General features: G+C 35.0%; 1 protein-coding gene across 2 annotated transcripts; it reads right to left on the reverse strand.

The window, feature by feature from the left end:
* Positions 1–4,260: 4,260 nt before the first annotated feature.
* LOC106092714 (zinc finger protein on ecdysone puffs) lies at positions 4,261–17,537 on the reverse strand. 2 transcript variants are annotated; one of them, XM_013259626.2, is made up of 5 exons: positions 17,289–17,537; positions 15,784–15,926; positions 15,313–15,661; positions 10,394–10,611; positions 4,261–6,917 (listed from the first exon to the last, which is right to left on the reverse strand). In XM_013259626.2, exons 2-5 carry the CDS (start codon positions 15,792–15,794, stop codon positions 5,450–5,452), a joined length of 2,046 nt encoding a protein of 681 aa, XP_013115080.1. In that variant the 5' UTR covers positions 15,795–15,926; positions 17,289–17,537; the 3' UTR covers positions 4,261–5,449. The 2 variants fall into 2 exon arrangements, with proteins under 2 accessions (XP_013115080.1, XP_013115081.1); XM_013259627.2 differs by lacking the exon at positions 15,784–15,926.
* Between the last annotated feature and the right edge of the window lie 435 nt (positions 17,538–17,972).

A 17,972-nucleotide genomic window follows, 5' to 3' on the forward strand; every position in this document is an offset into this window, starting at 1 on the left:
ATTGGCATATTGGGTAGTGTGTTTGGGTGGGAAGTTAAAAAAGCGGACTACATTGATGGGTTTAAAGAAAATCCAATTGGCTTAAACTTATTTGGTATATCGTGCCAGGCATCATGCGGGCTCATTTGGAACTCTAGAAAGTTATCTGATTCTTACTGGATAATCCTGGTGTGCTATAAGTTCAGCAGCGAGCTCCAAATTTGATATTCGCTGCAAACCATGCCTTTGGGTGTCACACAAAACTAGACAAACAAGAATAACTTGCAAGGTACTTATTCCAGTTCTGGACTCAATTTCCAAAGTTAAGCAGGCTATCGAATTAAATAATTGTAGGTGTTGCGTGGCATGTCATTATAGACGTGTCTTTCCCACAGCTCATTGCATGACTGCGAGGCAGGTTATTTTTTATTTCCTGGGAAAACAAGTAGTGATTGCAATAGGAACAACATCAACATTTCAATGTTTAAAAATTTTTTCCACTAACATTTATATGAAACAACCATATTGCAGATTCCATGTTATGGTAATGTTTCCTCTAGAGAAATTCCCAAAAATCACGTTCCTGCTGTTTTACTTTGTGTGCTACTATATAATTTTATCATTAAACTGGGATATACACAATAATGATGATGATGATGATGTTTGATGCCATCATTAAGTCTACGTACAATTCATAATAAATTAACTCATTGTAATATAATACCCATATAATATATGAAACATACATTATAATTTCGGACATGCTTATTTTATAAACAATGTGTTTATATAAGTGTGAATATGTATATGTCGAACAATAAAATACATTAATCAAGATTGTAGTTATAAATTTGATACTCAAGTAATCTTACTAATGATGAAGTAATGCGATGGAAAGAAATCTTTTACGTATTATAATAATTATTATTAAACAAAAACACAAATACTTTATTACAGCAACAAATAACCTTTTAAAAGTACAATAACAATATTATTACTTATACTAGCTTAAATAAAAACAACATATAGAGAGATGTGTAAAAAAGACTAAGGAACTCTTATGTAAAATGACAAAAAAAAATATGACATAATACAGGAAAACATATTGAAAATATGGCTAACTGAATGTGGAAAACTTACAACAAAAATACTTGGCTTGGTTAAAAAATTGAACACTAAAAAATGATCACCCTAAATTTTGTAAAATTGTTAAATTTTGATGCAGAATTTTTGAAATTTCATTATATTTTATAGCTACAATATTGCAAGCAAAACTCTTTGAGATTTGAAAATCCAAATGTATGTATGTTGAATATTTGAAACAAAATTATCCTTGTCAACACCTATTTCAATTGAAATGTGTGTAAAAATGGTCTTTTGTTAATAAAATTTTAGCTGTAAGTTGTATAAAGCTCTGCTTTAATTATTGATATTGTAAGAGCACAAAAGATTGTCACAAGAGTACACGATTAATATAAATAAATATATAATTACAAAAAATGTTATGTACAATTATTAATTTGTTCAATGTGAATAACAAATAATAAATACGTGAAAAATACTTATTTTATGTAATGTACGCTTGTTTAATTATTTCATGCCTATCACAACTGGACATTGGTATGTCCTTTGTAACACACACACAAACCATATAATAATGGTGTTTGTTGTTGTAATTACCAGGTAGTGTACCGTAAACAGCTGACAACAACAATTTTTTCTTGCGAGTGCACTATCTGCCAACAAGTTTTGGTTGTGTGAGAGTATTATAGTTAAGAATCATAACACACACATACAACGAAAAATGACGCGAACTAGTAACATCCCTGCAAACATTTTCTATCGTGCGAGTCACAAAATTTGCACTCAAGGAAGTTGAAAACAATCTCAGACGATATCATTTTCTACTCTAATTAGCCTCTCGGTACGGGAGAAAACGTGCCAATTGGCGATATATACCCATGAGTGACCAAATAGGGACTAAAAAAAAGTTTAAAATTCGATTATCAACGTCTTTAATAAAAATAAATGTTTATTTGCCTAATGTTTCTTTTACCTTTTAGAGTGAGGCTTATTTTTATTTCTCTTTCTAATTTATTTCTTATCCAAATCAAGATTAATAATCGAAGATTTCATTTACAATGATTTTCCCTGACTGGGATTTGAAAAGCCAACCTTACGATTGTGAGGCGTATGCTATCCCTCTGTGCTACCGGCCTTTCTTCATTACAGAAGGCTAGGTAAACATACATTCTCTTGTGTGGGGATTTTTGAGTTAGTGTCCAAAACAACAACAAAAAATCTATTTTTATATTTGTAACAATAACAGTTGATTATGAGAAACTAATAAGCGAAACATGAACGATAGAATTCCGACAGTAATGTATCTTGTTGTTCTAAATCATGAACATAGGCCACCGCAGAGGTTAGCATGTCCGCCTATGACGCTCAACGCCTGGGTTCGCATCCTGACGAGACCATCAGAAAAAATTTTCAGCGGTGGTTTTCTCCTCCTAATGCTGACAATATTTTCGAGGTACTATGCCATGTAAAACTTCTCTCCAAAGAGGTGTCGCACTGCGGCACGCCGTTCGGACTCGGCTATAAAAATGAGGCCCCTTGTCATTGAGCTTAAACTTGATTCGGACTGCACTCATTGATAGGTGAGAAGTTTGCCCCTGTTCCTTAGTGGAATTTTCATGGGCAAAATTTCCATTGCAAATCATGAAATCTCTACAAACTATCATACAAAAGAGCCTAAAAAGTGACAATTCTGGGAGGGAGTGAGAAAGTCACTTCCAAATGTTTGGAGAGTTACCAGGTAGTGTGCCGTAAACAGTTGAGTACAAATTTTTCTCGCGAGTGCACTATCTGTCAACAAGTTTTGGTTGTGTGCGAGTATTATAGTTAAGAATCATAACACACACATACAACGAAAAATGGCGCGAACTAGTAGCATACACAAAATCAGGGTTGCACTAATCACTGGTTTTGACAGATAGGAAGGATACAATGTTTTAATTTTTCAAGATTTTCTAAATAATTCGGCAAATTTTGCATTTACCTTCTAAAGTAGAACACCCGACTTGAGGTAAAATTATAATTTCATATGTCGAGTTTTCTGTACCTGAACACTAGCTGCTGCCAAGAATCTTTATTAAAAGTTAATAAAAATGAAAAAAAAAATAATTATTACCAATAAATAATATTTATACCTTTTTCTTTACCTCTGCCTTTTAGATCCATTTTGGCGTTAGCTTTTGTATTTTCATGTAACGGCTGCTTTTCATAAAACAGCTGACCTTTACAAAACACCTGTTCAAAGTTGCAAATTTCTGCTGGCAAAAAGTCCCAGTAGAAATTTGCAGGTTCTCTATTTCCGAACTTTCAAAATTTGCTCTCTCTCTCTCTCGCGTTCTCTTCTGCTGGCAAATAAAGTACGCTAACGACTCCCAGTAAAAATTTGTGCAAATTTGCAAAAATTTTTGAGATCCCGAACACAGCTATTGTTTTGATTTTGCAGTAAATCTAATGGGTCACAAAGTAAAAATTAGTATAAAGTTGAAAATTTTTGTCAGTTTCATTCAATATCAGTATTTTTAAAGTTTAACTATTAAGAAATTTGTAAAAAAGTACGTAATTCAATACAGAAATGAAAATTTCTGTAACATATTTGGCCGTTGGCAACGCAACTGAAGTTTGGTTGCCATCCATAATCGACCCATAGATGTCATTGGCTTGATAATACAGCTGTAATTTTTTCTAAAATCTTAAATTGATGATCTGAAGTGCAATGTTGCAAATTTAATTTAGCCAACGATTGTTGGATGAAGACAGAAAGATGTTATTACAACACAGAAATATGGTGACAAGCTGCAGGCCGTAATTGTATACTATTAAAATACAAAAATTAAAACAAATATTACAAAAGCAACAGTAGACATGTTTGTAAACTTTTTTACAACCTTTACAACTTTTTTTTTGCTTAATTTTCCATTTTATGTTCTTTTTCCAAAAAATAATAGTCAAATTAAGCAGCTGAAGCAAAACAGCTGTTTTCGAAAATTCGAAATTCCCTCTACCCATCTTTGTACTTTCACGCTTTAAAATTACAAAATGCAGAAAATAAAAATAAAAAATTAAATCACTGCGAGTTTATTCTCAGGGAGTTTTCCAAACTGGACTATAAATTTGTAAGCCCCATGACCGCTTCTGGCATCTTCAATAAAGCCTTACTCTCCCTCCTAAACCTACTTGGTTGCGAATAAATAAAACTCAAAGTTTTAGAATTTTTTGTTTTTACACTTACATTGGTAGGTTGTTTTTATTTAAATTTTCAATTTGTTTTGTTCACTTTTGTCCAATGCATTCTATATAGCTTGACTTTTAAATTATATCATGTATCTCAAAGTTCCTGTTTTTGTTATATTTCTTCTTTGCTGCTTCCCTCGTATGAATGAGGGAATAAATTTGGGATGTTGGGGGTTTTGCATTTGTTCTTTTTTATATATGCGGATTAATATAAGTATACCTTTGCGCCGATCAGTTAAGATTGGATTGTATGTGTTGTTTTAGTGGTTTGTTTTTGATGTTTTATTTAGCGCTCATCAAAGACGAGTGGTTTGTGTGTAGAGATAAGAATAGAGTACAATACTTATTTTTAACTAAAAAAAATCCTTAAAAGTAAAGTATAATTTTATGTAAATTTTGTTGTTTCCTTTTTGAAATGAAATGAAATGAGATTGAAGCTGCTCTCCAAATTGTGCTCCGTTATCAACACATTTATCACCATCCCTGCAGCATCCGTCATTTAATGGACCAGATGTGAAAGGATGTTGGCGAATATGCAGCGCTAGTGGATGAACGAACTTATGAATGGAGGAGCAAGCTTATCACTACTTTCTTGTTTCTCCTTTCTCCTATATTTAAAATGGGGTTTTCCCGTTGTTGGTTGTCATTCAAAATGTTAGGTAATGGAATAATTGTGGTTATTTATGTTGTTTATTTATCATTGTATTTTCATTTTCTAATTCCTCGATGTTTGAATTGAGGTTGGTGTGATTACTTTTTTTGAGTACATTTAAAAAACAAAAGTGTAGTCTAAAAGTTAGGAAGCTCTTAAAATCGCTTCTTACTGTCCATAGCTTGCTGGATTACAAAGACTTGATGGATACTTTACAATTGGGGGTCTTTCTACTTAAATATGATGATGAAAATTGGATCTGTTAGCGCGATTTTGGTTTGATGGTTAGGTTTGTTCTTAAATATACTGTAAAGTTTTATATTGAAAAGAAATGTAATGAAATTTTATGAAAATCATAGTTGCTGAATATAAATATTCGCGTCAAACACTTTCTCTAAGACATTCCAACAGTCGAGGGAAAGTTTCTTCTATATTTATATGTGGGGGAGGGGTAATTTTTTGTTATTTTTGTGTGTGCTTGGTTAAAAACAAGATGTTACTGTCTTCTTAGTAACGGTTGTAACGACCACGACCACGGTTGCGCGGCGTTCCCTTGGCAGCGGCGGCTGCGCCTCGTGCTGCAGGAGTGGCTTTCTTGGCAGGTGAGGCATCTGTAGCAGCAGGGGTTGCGGGAGTAGCAGCAGCATTCTTGGCGGGAGTTTTGGCTGGTGTCTTGGCTTCCTTGACGGGCTCTGGTGTCGGTTCGGGCTCAGGCTCGGCTTCAGCTTCTTGTTCGCCATCCTGGGCTTCTTCTTGGGCTTCCATTTCTTCGCCGTTTTCGGCCTCGGCACCTTCACCGTTCTCATTCATTTCAACGTCTTCATCGTCGCCGGTGGCTTCGGAGGGATCATACAATTCACCCTCAGCTCCTTCGGCAGCTTCGCCACCTTCGGCAGCCTCGGTGGTCTCGCCGTTGGCCGCAGCTTCAGCCTCCTCAACCTTGCGCTTCTTGCGTTCACTTTCTTCAATAGCGGCGGCAGCGCGCTTTTGGGCAATCTTGGTATCGCTGGCCTTCTCGTTGATGAACTTCAAGAAGTTGCGGTGATGGGTAACAGTGCGAGAGTGAACCTCAACGGTTTTCTCGGTGTCAAAGAACTTGCCACACAAAGAGCACTCGAAGCACTCTAGCTTGGTAATGAGAGCAGTGCCCACTGGACGGGTCCAGTTGTATTTGGGCAAACGGTTGTCAACTTCAGTGGGGATTTCATCACCATCAGTGAAATCCAAAATGCAATCCTCAGGATCGACTGGCAAGGGGACTTCCTCTTCACCCTCTTGGGTCTCGTTGAGTTCATCGCCTTCCTTGGTCTCGTCGGCGCCCTCCTCGCCTTCCTTCTTCTCGGCATCCTCGCCCTCGCCTTCTTCGCCTTCAGCATCCTCTTCACCTTCCTTCTTGACGGTGGCACCATCGGCAGCCTCGGCCTTCTTGGCTGCAGCCTTCTTCTTCTTGGTTGGAGGGCGGACATCCTTCAATTCATCCTCCTCGGTGAGAATAGGCAAAGTTTGACGCTTGCGCTCTCCCACCTTGGTGTTCTTCTCAGCAGCCTTGATCAAATGGTCAGCGGACAACAAGTGAGAATCGTAGTCAATGCGTGTGGCGAACTCCTTGCTGCACTCGGCACACTTGGGATGCAAGAATTTCTTCAATTGCAAGTGACCTTCGGATTTACGATGAGCCGAAATATGACCATGGAAGTTCAAATCGCACATGGTACAGTAGTCCAATTGGCGTTGCTTGCTCTTGCCCATACGCTTCAAACGATCCAATTCAATGGACTTAAATTGTTCAGCAATCTTGGCCTCCTGGCGGATCATGTTGGCCTTTAGGCGATAGCTTTCTTCAATACCTTCACGCATCATCAAATGAGTGCGTCCCTTGATGTGGTTTTCAAATGAGTTGGCATCCCACATGTGCTTCTTGCACAAATGACAGTAGAACATGTCGTTGGGTACATTTGCATAGGGGGATTCTTTGCTGTTGTTGGTTATTTTTGTTTGTTTTCAAAGGAGAAAAATGCAAAATAGTAATAAATTAGTAAAATTGTACAATAGGATAGTATTTAGTGATTGAATGGGAGGAATTCAATCGCGGGCAAAATATGGAAAGAGATATAGAAAGAGCGAGAGTGGTATAAATGCAAGGATGATAGGGATACAATGCAATAATGATTGGATTTGCTTTTTTTCGAAGGAAATTTCAATGAATGATGGGGAGCACGATTTTATTAAAAAAAAAATTTAAATGTTTAATTATAAATAATATGTTTGCACCAGTTTGAAATATTCTTTGAAGACCTCTGAAAAGTTAAAAACAAAAATTTGAAAAACGAAACATTATTGATGGAAAAATGTTTGGTGGTAGTTTTGTTTATCCTGACATGTTTCAGCGCTGTCGCTGTGCGGTATGACGTTCGGACTCGGCATAAAACATGAGAAAAGTATCCCCTATTTCTTAATGGAATGTTCAATTGAAATATATTACATATTTTTGTAGAAAACTTACGGTTAAGATATTTTTAATTATTTTCTAGCAACTTAAAAATTTATTTTCCTTTGAAAGCCATCAATTGTAATATGTTGGAGAGTAGAATTAATTTTAGAGCACTTTACAACACTAATTAATATAATAGGTGGGTATTATATGTGAAATGCAGTAACGGTTAAAGTTGGATATTGCTGCGTTGGCATCATTACAGTGATGTTTTATTTAGTACTGAATTTCGAAATACATTGTGAATAGCTTTAATGAGAGAGGTTTTACCACTGGGAGAAAGAGATGATTTTAAAAATGTATGCAATGGGGGCCACTGCAGCGCAGAGGTTTGCATGTCCGCGTATAACTCTGAATGCAAGGGTTCGAATCCTGGCGAGAATATAAAACAAAAAAAAAACATTTTTTTTGTTGCCATGTATGATAGTGTGCGCGGCATAGTTCCAATCCACATCTTTTAAGATAAGGAATAAACTTTAGCTTTATGAAACAAGGTGGTAATGTAGGATTGAACTCTTGTCCAAAAATATAACCGAGCTCGATAGACATTGGAATATAACAACACAGTGCCACTTAAACTTATGTAAGGCACGACGAACTAAGCTCATTTTCGAAGCTTAGAAGACACAAAGACCCTATATGTTTCAGCCCAATAACCAAATTTTTTGTGGTGATATTATAGCTACGGCCAAGTGATGCACAGGTTAAAAGGCTGGTAAAACAAAGCATATAAAAAAATTAAGCTTGTAGATGCATGGATCATACACATCGCAACAGAAAACACCTTGAAACGTTAAAAAAATATATATGGAATGATAGACATTCCTTTAAAAATGTGTCTGTGAGGAAGAAAAATACGTTTGGAAATATGTCAATTCAGTGCGAGAGAAAAAATAGCTAGCATTATTGTTACATGTACTGGTAAATGTTTCCAAAAATTACGCAATAATATGTTTTATTGCAAAAGTAATATCATTTCTCTTTTACTTCATTCTGCCATTTTTTAGTTGGGCATTTTTTGTCAAAACATCGCACCCTAGAATTGGAATCAACCCAGAATTTCGTTGCTGTCATTACCATATAATCTTCAAATGCTTGCCCTACTGCATTTAAGGATAGGAATAACTTAAATGGAAGCCATATCTAAACCCAAAACGATTAGTATAGCAAAAGCAATATGTAGCTTAGATTTACTGTACAATATTTGTTGAGCCTAACAGGAAATGCCTTCGTCCCCATAAAATACAAAAATTATCTATGGAAAACAGAGAAAGTGTCACTCTAAAACATAATATGGAATGTTCATGGGCAAATTTGCATTTGCAAATCCGAAAGTGTGTAGCCCCCATATTCGTAAATGCGAAGAAGTTTTTGACATTTTTCAACACTAGTACATACTTTGCATATATGAGCATATGAGACCATACTTTGTGCAGCATTAGCATTGAAAAGACGGCAATCATGTGCAAACGAGTGAATTTTCATGATAATGGATTTTTATTAACATAAATTGTTAATAAATGGACAGTTGAAAACAACAATTGGCTCTATAATACAAAAAAATGTGCATTAAGATTAACCAAATCATGGCTAAGTGGCAAAAAGGAGCTAGGATGTAATGTTCTTAAAAATAACTGTAAAAGGTTATCACAAGGTTAAACTATTAAATTCCATTCGGTTATATGCCAAAGGAACAACTGAAATGGTATGGCTATGAGCACACCACATGGGTTGGGGCTCTTAGGTCCGATTTGTGTGGTGTTCATCGTCATCATTAGAGCTGAGAGCTCTCGGGACGCACCCACATGTTGCGGTTAGTGAAATCCTCCGAACGCGGAGTGGAGTCTCAGTGAGAGGCTGGGTGGCATCACCTCATGCTTAAATACTGAATGTCTGTGTGTGAACGTCGATATGACAAGGCAAATTATTGGAGCCTTTAAATAACCAATGGACGACATGATGTTCCCGCGGCGATCAGTTCTATCGTACCAATCAATTTTGCTCAGCACACTTATAACAACAAGTTTGTGCATAGCCAAATGTAATCCAATATAACACTGGTATAACGGTATAATGTTGCCAAACTCTATACAGTTAACTGTATATAAATTTATAAACAAACAAAAACTTGGCAATGCGATGATGGGTGTGTTGTATGTAATGCAACACAAATTATACGTTGATCTCGCGATAGTTTTCAAAGAATATTTCAAACTTTATAAAATGTTAAATATATATGTATGTAGGAAATTAAAATAATAAATTATCCCCTTTATGAGATCTCAAAAGAGAACAAAAAAAAATAAACATTTCCTTCAGCATGGATCTCAAACAAACAAAAAATTTTAATGAATAATGGTAGTACATAAAACTTAAAAACTAAAATGAGAGCTTATAAAAAAATTGTATAAAAAAACAAACAGAAAAAGAAAAAATATATATTCATTTCTATAAATACATATGATAGAAATTATATGTCCCCCCTCGAAAAACAAATGGATACCCGAAAGAAAACCCAAAACCTAATCCATAATGACAACACAACTCAAAAACACAAAAGAGTCGAGGCTTCTCGGCGTTTTTGCGCTAGGCAAACAACACAAACAAGAAGTATGTGCCTTAAACACAAAAGAGAACTCTTATTGGTGGTATTGGCTGCTGTTGCATATATGATGGATATACTATAATATAACCTCCCCTTGCCCTTGGTTGCCCGCAATCCTAATAAAAAATATTATTATTTATTACTCATTATTGACTTAGGAAGAAAGACAATTTTTAAAAAAGCTATTTATACGTATATATAAAAATATGGTATTTGTATTTTTTTCTTCTATAAACAAAATATTTTCCAGAAGAAAAATATTTTTAGAAATATTATGGTACTTTAAAAAAAGTGTTTTGAAGAAAATTTTTGTATTTTTGGTTTTTGTGGTATTTTCATTTTTGTATTGGCTTACCTCTCAGTTTTCTTTTCGCCAGAAGCGGAATCCTTCTTTTTATTTGTGGCATTTTTAGCCAAAAGTTTCTTTGCACGATCAAAGGCATTCTGCTTGCGAATGCCGCCACCAGCGCCGGGCTTTTGAGCTGACTTAGCACCAGCACCAGCACGGTTTTGGAAAGTTCCTTGGCCACGACGATTGTTTAGACGATTGCCACCGACACCACGATTGGCCATCTATATGATTGATTAACAATAGGAAGTTAAATGCAAATGCGCATGGTTTTTGTAAAAAAAAATCATCGTAATTGAACATTGTTTGAAATAGTTGATAGCAATATACGGTAGTCGGTTGTTTGATTTGATTTCAAGGTCCATGGAAGGGGAAAACATAAAAAGGACCATATACGGTATAACACAATCAATAATATAGCAGCAGCAATATTTGTTTAGAATTGACACACAGCATTCATTTTAATCAAATTAAATTTGAAATGCATTTTAACAGTATATAAACATTTGTTTACAGTTTTTATTTTGGTTTTGTGGCGCGCATGGCATTTTCAAGTGTGGTTTTGGTTTTATTATTGGCCATTTTTCATCGTTGCAGAAGAAGCATGAATACATTTTTGGCGGTGTAGTGGTGTGGTTCGGTTGAAGAAAATAAGCGTCGTCGTTGTCAGAGTGGTGGCAATCAATTTAGAAATATTTCAAGTTGTGTTTTTTGTGCACATATGGCAACAACGTTCACACATTTGTTGAACATATGACATTTTCGTTATTTCATTTTCATTAGTTTTTCATTTGTTTGTTTCAAAAATGTGTTGAGTTTTGTTTTCATTTCGTTTTTAAAAAATAAAATAATAATAATAATATAAAACATTCATGTAAAGCAAGAATTGTGTTTAAAAAATTATTTTTTTTTAGAAACCCAATCACATTTAAGCGATCAATCATTTGGAGTGGTGTAGCAAGCAGAGCAATCATTATTTTTGAAAATCAATCATTTTTCGCGTTTTTGGTTTGAAGAGTTGGCACCAAAGTAGACACACAGACCACACACCCACAAGGAATCGTAGGAAGAATCATCACACAAAATCGGGGCGTCCATAGAGATTTTTGATATCGTAGAGATAGGTGATTGATTTTTGGTTCATTTGCATTTGTTTGGTTTGCGCATTGTTTGCGAATTGTGAGTTGTGTTGCAATTTTTCATTTTGTGTTTTGTTGCATTTTCGTTGTAGAGTTCATATAACAAAACAACAATTTCAAATGGTTTAGTGGTGTTGGTGGTTTCAAGAATTGTGGGTGTTTACAATTTTTTGTTGTTCATCAAGGGCGAGCGGCAGCGTGCGCAAATTTTTTTTGTTTTTAACATAAAAAATTTTAAAACATATTTTAATTTTTGTATAAACAAACAGAAAATCATATAGTTTTTTATAAAAGGCACAGGCGCAGCAGCGAACACATGGATCGTGTGTATGTGTGTTTAAGAGAACAACAAGAAAAATAAAAAAACAATTGAAAATTGTATTTTATTTTCAAACACCCAACAACATCGAGAAAAGTTGTAGTAACAACAACATTTTTTGTATCACACCACCACATAGTGTTTATATATTTGATTCGACATTAACAACAACAACAAACACATCGTGGAAATGCATCCACATCAAGCAATCAATCATTCAATTAGTGAGAGATATAATGCACATCATCATGTCATCATCATCACATATTTTGAAGTTATAACATTTTGTTTTATCATCACCACACCGTTGTTGAAGAAATTGTGGTAGGTGTTTACAGTAGCAGTTTGGTGTGTGGTGTGTTCGATGGTTGGTGGTTGTGGTAGAGGTTGGATGTGTGGCAGAAGCGCGTTTTAAATCCAAAGACCAAAGTTTACAAAATTTGTTTGGTACGATTTGAAGAAGGGACAACGAACGAAACAAGTGCAACATTCATTAATCAATGTTGTTAACACAATCGAATCGTTTTATTGGTTTATTTATGGAAAGGGAGAGAGAAAATAAAATAAAATTTATAATTAGAATTGTTATCGTTTGATATTTTTTTGGAAATTATCCAGAAAAATTATTACAATAATTATTTATACATGTAGAATTTGTTGTTTTGTTGGTAGGTAGCAATTAAATTACTAAAACAATATATTTCGTAAGACTAGGAAGAGAGAATGAATTTTTCTATAATTATTTTATAATATATAAGAAAAAAAGAAAGATGCTTTGATTTGGTTGGTAGGGTAATTAGGTTGTTTGGTGGTAGTTGGTTGGTTGGTCTTTAAAGAGAACAGTAGACTGTAGAGTTCTAGTAGAATTGGTAGGTCGTTGGTCTTTCTATAGACATTTTTATGTTTGATGTTAAAAAAAAAATTTTAAAATAGTTATGGTCGTCTCTTGGTTTGTTTGGTTTATTGGTTATTGCTCGTTCGATTTCTTTTTTTTTATTAAAGATTTAATACTTTTTTGCTTTTAAGTAAAAAATCAAATGTGTGGCAAACAGAAATGCTCATTTTTTATAAATAAAAAAAAACATACTATATACATAAATATAATAAAAATAAAAGAAAACAACAAACTAAAATTGTCAATATAAAATGCTAACCTAATCAATCTTCTCTAGTCAGATAAAAGGAAAAGCAAAAAGAGCAACAGCTGCAAGATCTCGAAAAATCGAAAAATATTTAAAAGGCAGCTGGAAAAACTAAAGATAAAGGCGATGAGGTAGATTAATAAGAGAAATCACAGGATTTTGGTTAACCAGGATTTTGCAAAGCCATTTATTTGATTACCATTGAGATCCCTTGGATTTAACATGAAAATATAACACGGCCATACTGGGTCATTAATGATGATGTTGAGAACTCTAAAGATATGGCGGGATTTAGTCAAAAAAATATGTGACTAACTTGCTCCACTTCTTGTTAAACGCTTTTTTTACTTACTGCTGCTTACAATTGTGAATGTTTATTATCAGCTGATTGACCATCGATTATTCTGAATAGCACATATTCCTGTGGTGTAAAATAAGGTAGTAGTTATTCTAAGCATCTAATACTAACATCGCCCGGTGCATTCACAATAGTTAAGAATACATTGTAAATTTCTTCTTGTTTACGAAAAATATCTGCTTTACTAAGAAATAGTAGGATAAATTGTAGGCCCCATTCCGGAGGCCACCGTAGCGCAGAGGTTAGCATGTCCGCCTATGACGCTGAACGCCTGGGTTCGAATCCTGGCGAGATCAGAAAATTTTTCAGCGGTGGTTATCCCCTCATTATGCTTGCGATATTTGTGAGGTCCCATGGCTGAATTATGCTAAAGGTTGTCTCATTTGTACCACAACATAAAAACCATGAAATCGTCATCTTACCATTCAGCAGATCGACATTTTGTGTGTGTGTGTGTGTGCGCGTGTACGTGTGCGTACATGAGCAGAGAATGCAAACAAAAAAAAAACTGATATATGAATACCTTCAAGTCTGTTAAGCCAGAGAAGACTGAAATCTGCCTGTTCTCGAGGAAAAGGTGGACCAATTTGACGCGCAATATTTCTTCAACAGAACGATATATCCGACCCATAGACATACAGATTTAGTACAAAGAAATCATTGCGAATATGATATTTAAGGCGATGGGAGATTATATAGAGGATAAGAGTAGGTCACACCATTGCGGTATGAAACCTGGAAAGAATGAAAGAGTTTTCAGATAGAATACCTGAGACAATAATTGAGGCTTTTCTCGAGGCTCTGCTGCCAGTGGCACAGGTTTGGTTTGACGGAATTCTGGTATTACCAGGAAGTTCATCCAACACAGATGGATCATAGCTAGACGACAGAGAGGGCCTGACCGTAATGCGGTCGTGGAGGCAGAGATTTGGATAATTACGAAATGTGTGAGTTGGGATTTTGTTAACGTGAGGGCCCTGTGGGTAAACTCTAGGTGTGTTGGAAGCCATTACAGAATATGCAAAAATTCTTAATTTAAAAAAAGAATTCAACCTACCACAGGCTTAAAACAATTAGAAAAATCTGGGCAAAATTTCGAAAGTGTAGCTTCAACAATACTCCGAATTCTTAAATGACAAAGAAGTTAGTAATCCCACATAAGACTACGCTTTCGGATATTTTATTGGACAAGGCTTACAAAGCAATGTAATTATATTTGCTATTGATTGCTACCGCTTTTTCTATATGTATATTTTTCCAAAAAAAAAAAAAAAATATGTAGTATTTAGGTATATACAAAAGTGTGTAAGTCCATTCCAAATTTGATTGTTCTGCTTATGACCGTGAAAGCACATAACAAACAGAAAACTCGCTTTCTTTTTCACATTGCGGGAATATTTTTGAGAACGTTCGTTATTTTTGGTAATAACAGACAATAATGCCTTCTTGCTGCTGATGCTATTACACGGGTCGGCTTATACCCAAAGAATATAATTTTTGACTTGCTATGTACAGGTCATTGACATAAAATTCATAAGTCACGTAGCATCGTTTGAAAAATCATGACATTTGATTGCAAGTTACACACACACACACAAGCGAACGGGTAAAGGGAATAAACACCACCACAGATATGTACTGTTCTTTTTAGTCTTAAATTTGTTCCTGTCAAGTATGGGGTTAATAATAACATATTCATAACAAGGAAATCCTCATAATGAAGAACTTTCCTAAAATTTGGATTTAAGTTCTTTTCTTTCCACACTAGCTTTTCCAAACGTCCATTTTATTATTTTATGTGTATACTCTAATACTGCTGCTGCTTCTTCTTGCTTTTGCTTTATGCTATGTAAATAAATCTGTACATTTTCCTAACTCTACTATTTCAGTTCTTTGGTAAAGAAAAAAAATACAAATGAAAACTTAACTTAAAAATTATATTTTGATAAAGAAAATCATATACATACCGGTCCGCCACGTTGACCACCGCGATTCATGTTGCCACCACGGGGCATATCTAATAAGGATGGTGGGTTTTGATTGCGGAACAAATTATTAAGCAAATTGTTGGCCAAATTGATGGCTTGGGCGTTCATTTGGCCACCACCACCACCTCCTTGGCGCATGTTGCCGCCGCCAAAGCCGCCACCTGAGTTCTGATTTTCCCAAGGGGACATCATGTTGCCACCACCCATGCCGCGATTAGCCATGGGGCCATAGTTGCCGCCACCGCCAAAGTTGCGGTTGTTGTTGCGATTTTGGTTACGGAAAGACATGTTGTTGTTTTTGTTTTGATTATTGGCGGCTACTTTAACGCTGCAAATTATTAATTAAAAATAATATATTAATACAAGAAAATATTTGCAAAATCTAACAAAAATTATTTAAGTTTTAATAGAAACAAAAAAAACGAAAACAGCACAAGAAACTCTGCCTACCTGGGACACATATTGATGATAAATAAATAAATTTATAGGATGTTTTGTGAGGATTTTAATTTAAACTAAAGGATGAGCAATTTGGATGGATGGTAGGGTTTGATATCTTTTGGTTCAAATTTTACTAAGACAACACAAAGCAGCTGAAAATAAACAAAAAAGAACAAAGCGCACAAAAAGCACACAACAAACATAACAAATTAAAGCATAAATTCCAAACAAAATTTTGTCAAAAGAATTGGCCGAGAATATAAAATTAAATTACCAAAAACAATGTTTCTATTTTTTTCCCCACTTGGATTAGTATGTACACTAAAAATTAAGGTTAGACTACTTTAAAATACAACACTGCTGCCGCCTAATGAAGCAAAGAAGCGCTGCAGTTGTTTACAAAACCAGAGATGTTAAACAACTGACTATAGCTAGCGTTTTTCAAGTTACTAGGTGGCAATAAAAAGGAGAAAAAAACATTTAAGGGTGGTTATTGGAAAAAGACCACATTATAAGGGTTAGAAAAGTTGTATGTATAGGGAAATTTAAGAAAAAATAACCATATCATGGGGGTGGATGAGCGCCTTGCAAATTCCCAGGTAGCTAAATTGACATCATTTATCACCACCAAAGCCCAAGGGAAATCAGTGCAAAAGGGAAATCTTTTTCTTCTTTAGTACTTTTTGAAGCTTTAAAAATCATAAAACCGGTTCCCTTTGACTCAGCACAAAAGATCATTAACACCGGCACATTCACTTTGGGGGAATTACCACTGGCAACAAAGAAAAAAAATGCATGACACGCCAAATGAGAACAACTTATAAAAGGGAGGGAGTAAGAAAGAGAAAGAAAAAGGTAGAGAAACCCATGGAACGTCGTGGAAAACAAAATGGCGCGAGCGTGTATTTCTGAATTAGCACAATGAATGAAAAAACAACGAAGCTGACGTGCATTGAAACCCCAAATTAGCAAAGGCCAATGAAGCCGGCCGGTTTTTTTATTAATATCAAACAAGTAGAACAAAGCTTTAGTAACTAGTTTTTAAAATTATTTCTAATTTATTATAACTATAGCCTCGAAGTTATTATCGAAGTGGTACAGTACTCAGAATATTACACATTCTCTAAATGCGCACCGCCAATAACGACCCCATTTTTTTACAAGCCTACACATTGGTATGTATAAGCAAAATGATAGTATGTATGTGAAGGCTAGGAAAAGGAAAAAATGTGGCCACCAGATACAGAAAGAAACCCCTGAAGTGTTTTTTCTATTCAAAGAAAATGAATCTTATATAACCCAAGAAAATTTAAAGGATTAAAGTATTTCGAGTTATTTTTAAGAGGAAAAAGGTTAGAATTTTTTAATACACACATACTCGTGGACACATGCATCACCACACCAATGACTCATTACACTTGCAAGGCTTTTTTCGCACAAGAAACCACATTTTTCATTGCTTACTTATTTGATAATTAAAACGAAAAAAAAAGAAATTCTGGCTTTACACATACCTTTTAGTTACCGGAAACCTCGTTCAATTAAATTTGCAGAAAACTTGTGAAAGTTTTTACGTCTAGTATATTTAAATGGAATTGAACAACGTAATTTGGTGCTGTTCTTTACTTTTTCTTAAGGGAGAAGAGTTAATTTGCACAAAAACACTTGTGAAAGTTTATTCTATTAATTAATTATTAAATAATTAATTAAATTTTGAAACAAAACCACGGCGGCTGGCTCGCTCAAGAGAAAGAATGTTGTTCCACGAGATGATGTTTGACGAATGATACTTTTTATCGTTGACGAGCCGAATGAAAATGGTACATGATGCCATCACGCTCTGTCGTTCTCCTGTTGTCCCTTTTTTACTATTAATGCCATCTTGATTTCTTGTTGTCTCTCTTTTACGTATTAGCTAAATTGAAGGAATGACCGTACAAAAACGAGACAACGGTGTGTATCACATTGACAGCGGCGACTTAAAATGCCACAACACATTGACATTTTTAATGTTCAACGTCGTCGGCAGATGTCCTAAATAAAGCCTAGCACTACTTTCGACTTTTCACCCGAACAACTGTCAAAACGCTTTAAGCCTAGAACTGACTTCGACTTTTCACACGAACAAATACCAAAACCCACTATAAAAAATGCGATGACAAAGATAATGCACACATTTCGTACAAATGGTACTCATT

The sequence above is a fragment of the Stomoxys calcitrans genome, chromosome 1, assembly GCF_963082655.1.
Source record: "Stomoxys calcitrans chromosome 1, idStoCalc2.1, whole genome shotgun sequence".
Taxonomy (NCBI): Eukaryota; Metazoa; Arthropoda; class Insecta; order Diptera; family Muscidae; genus Stomoxys; species Stomoxys calcitrans.

What these genes read in the sequence shown, in the direction of transcription:
- LOC106092714 (XM_013259626.2), bottom strand. An exon ending in GTGGTCAACGTGGCGGACCG is followed by an intron (nt 10,612 to 15,312) that starts GTATGTATATGA and finishes TCAATCATATAG; the next exon opens with ATGGCCAATCGTGGTGTCGG. An exon ending in GGCGAAAAGAAAACTGAGAG is followed by an intron (nt 6,918 to 10,393) that starts GTAAGCCAATAC and finishes AACCAACAACAG; the next exon opens with CAAAGAATCCCCCTATGCAA.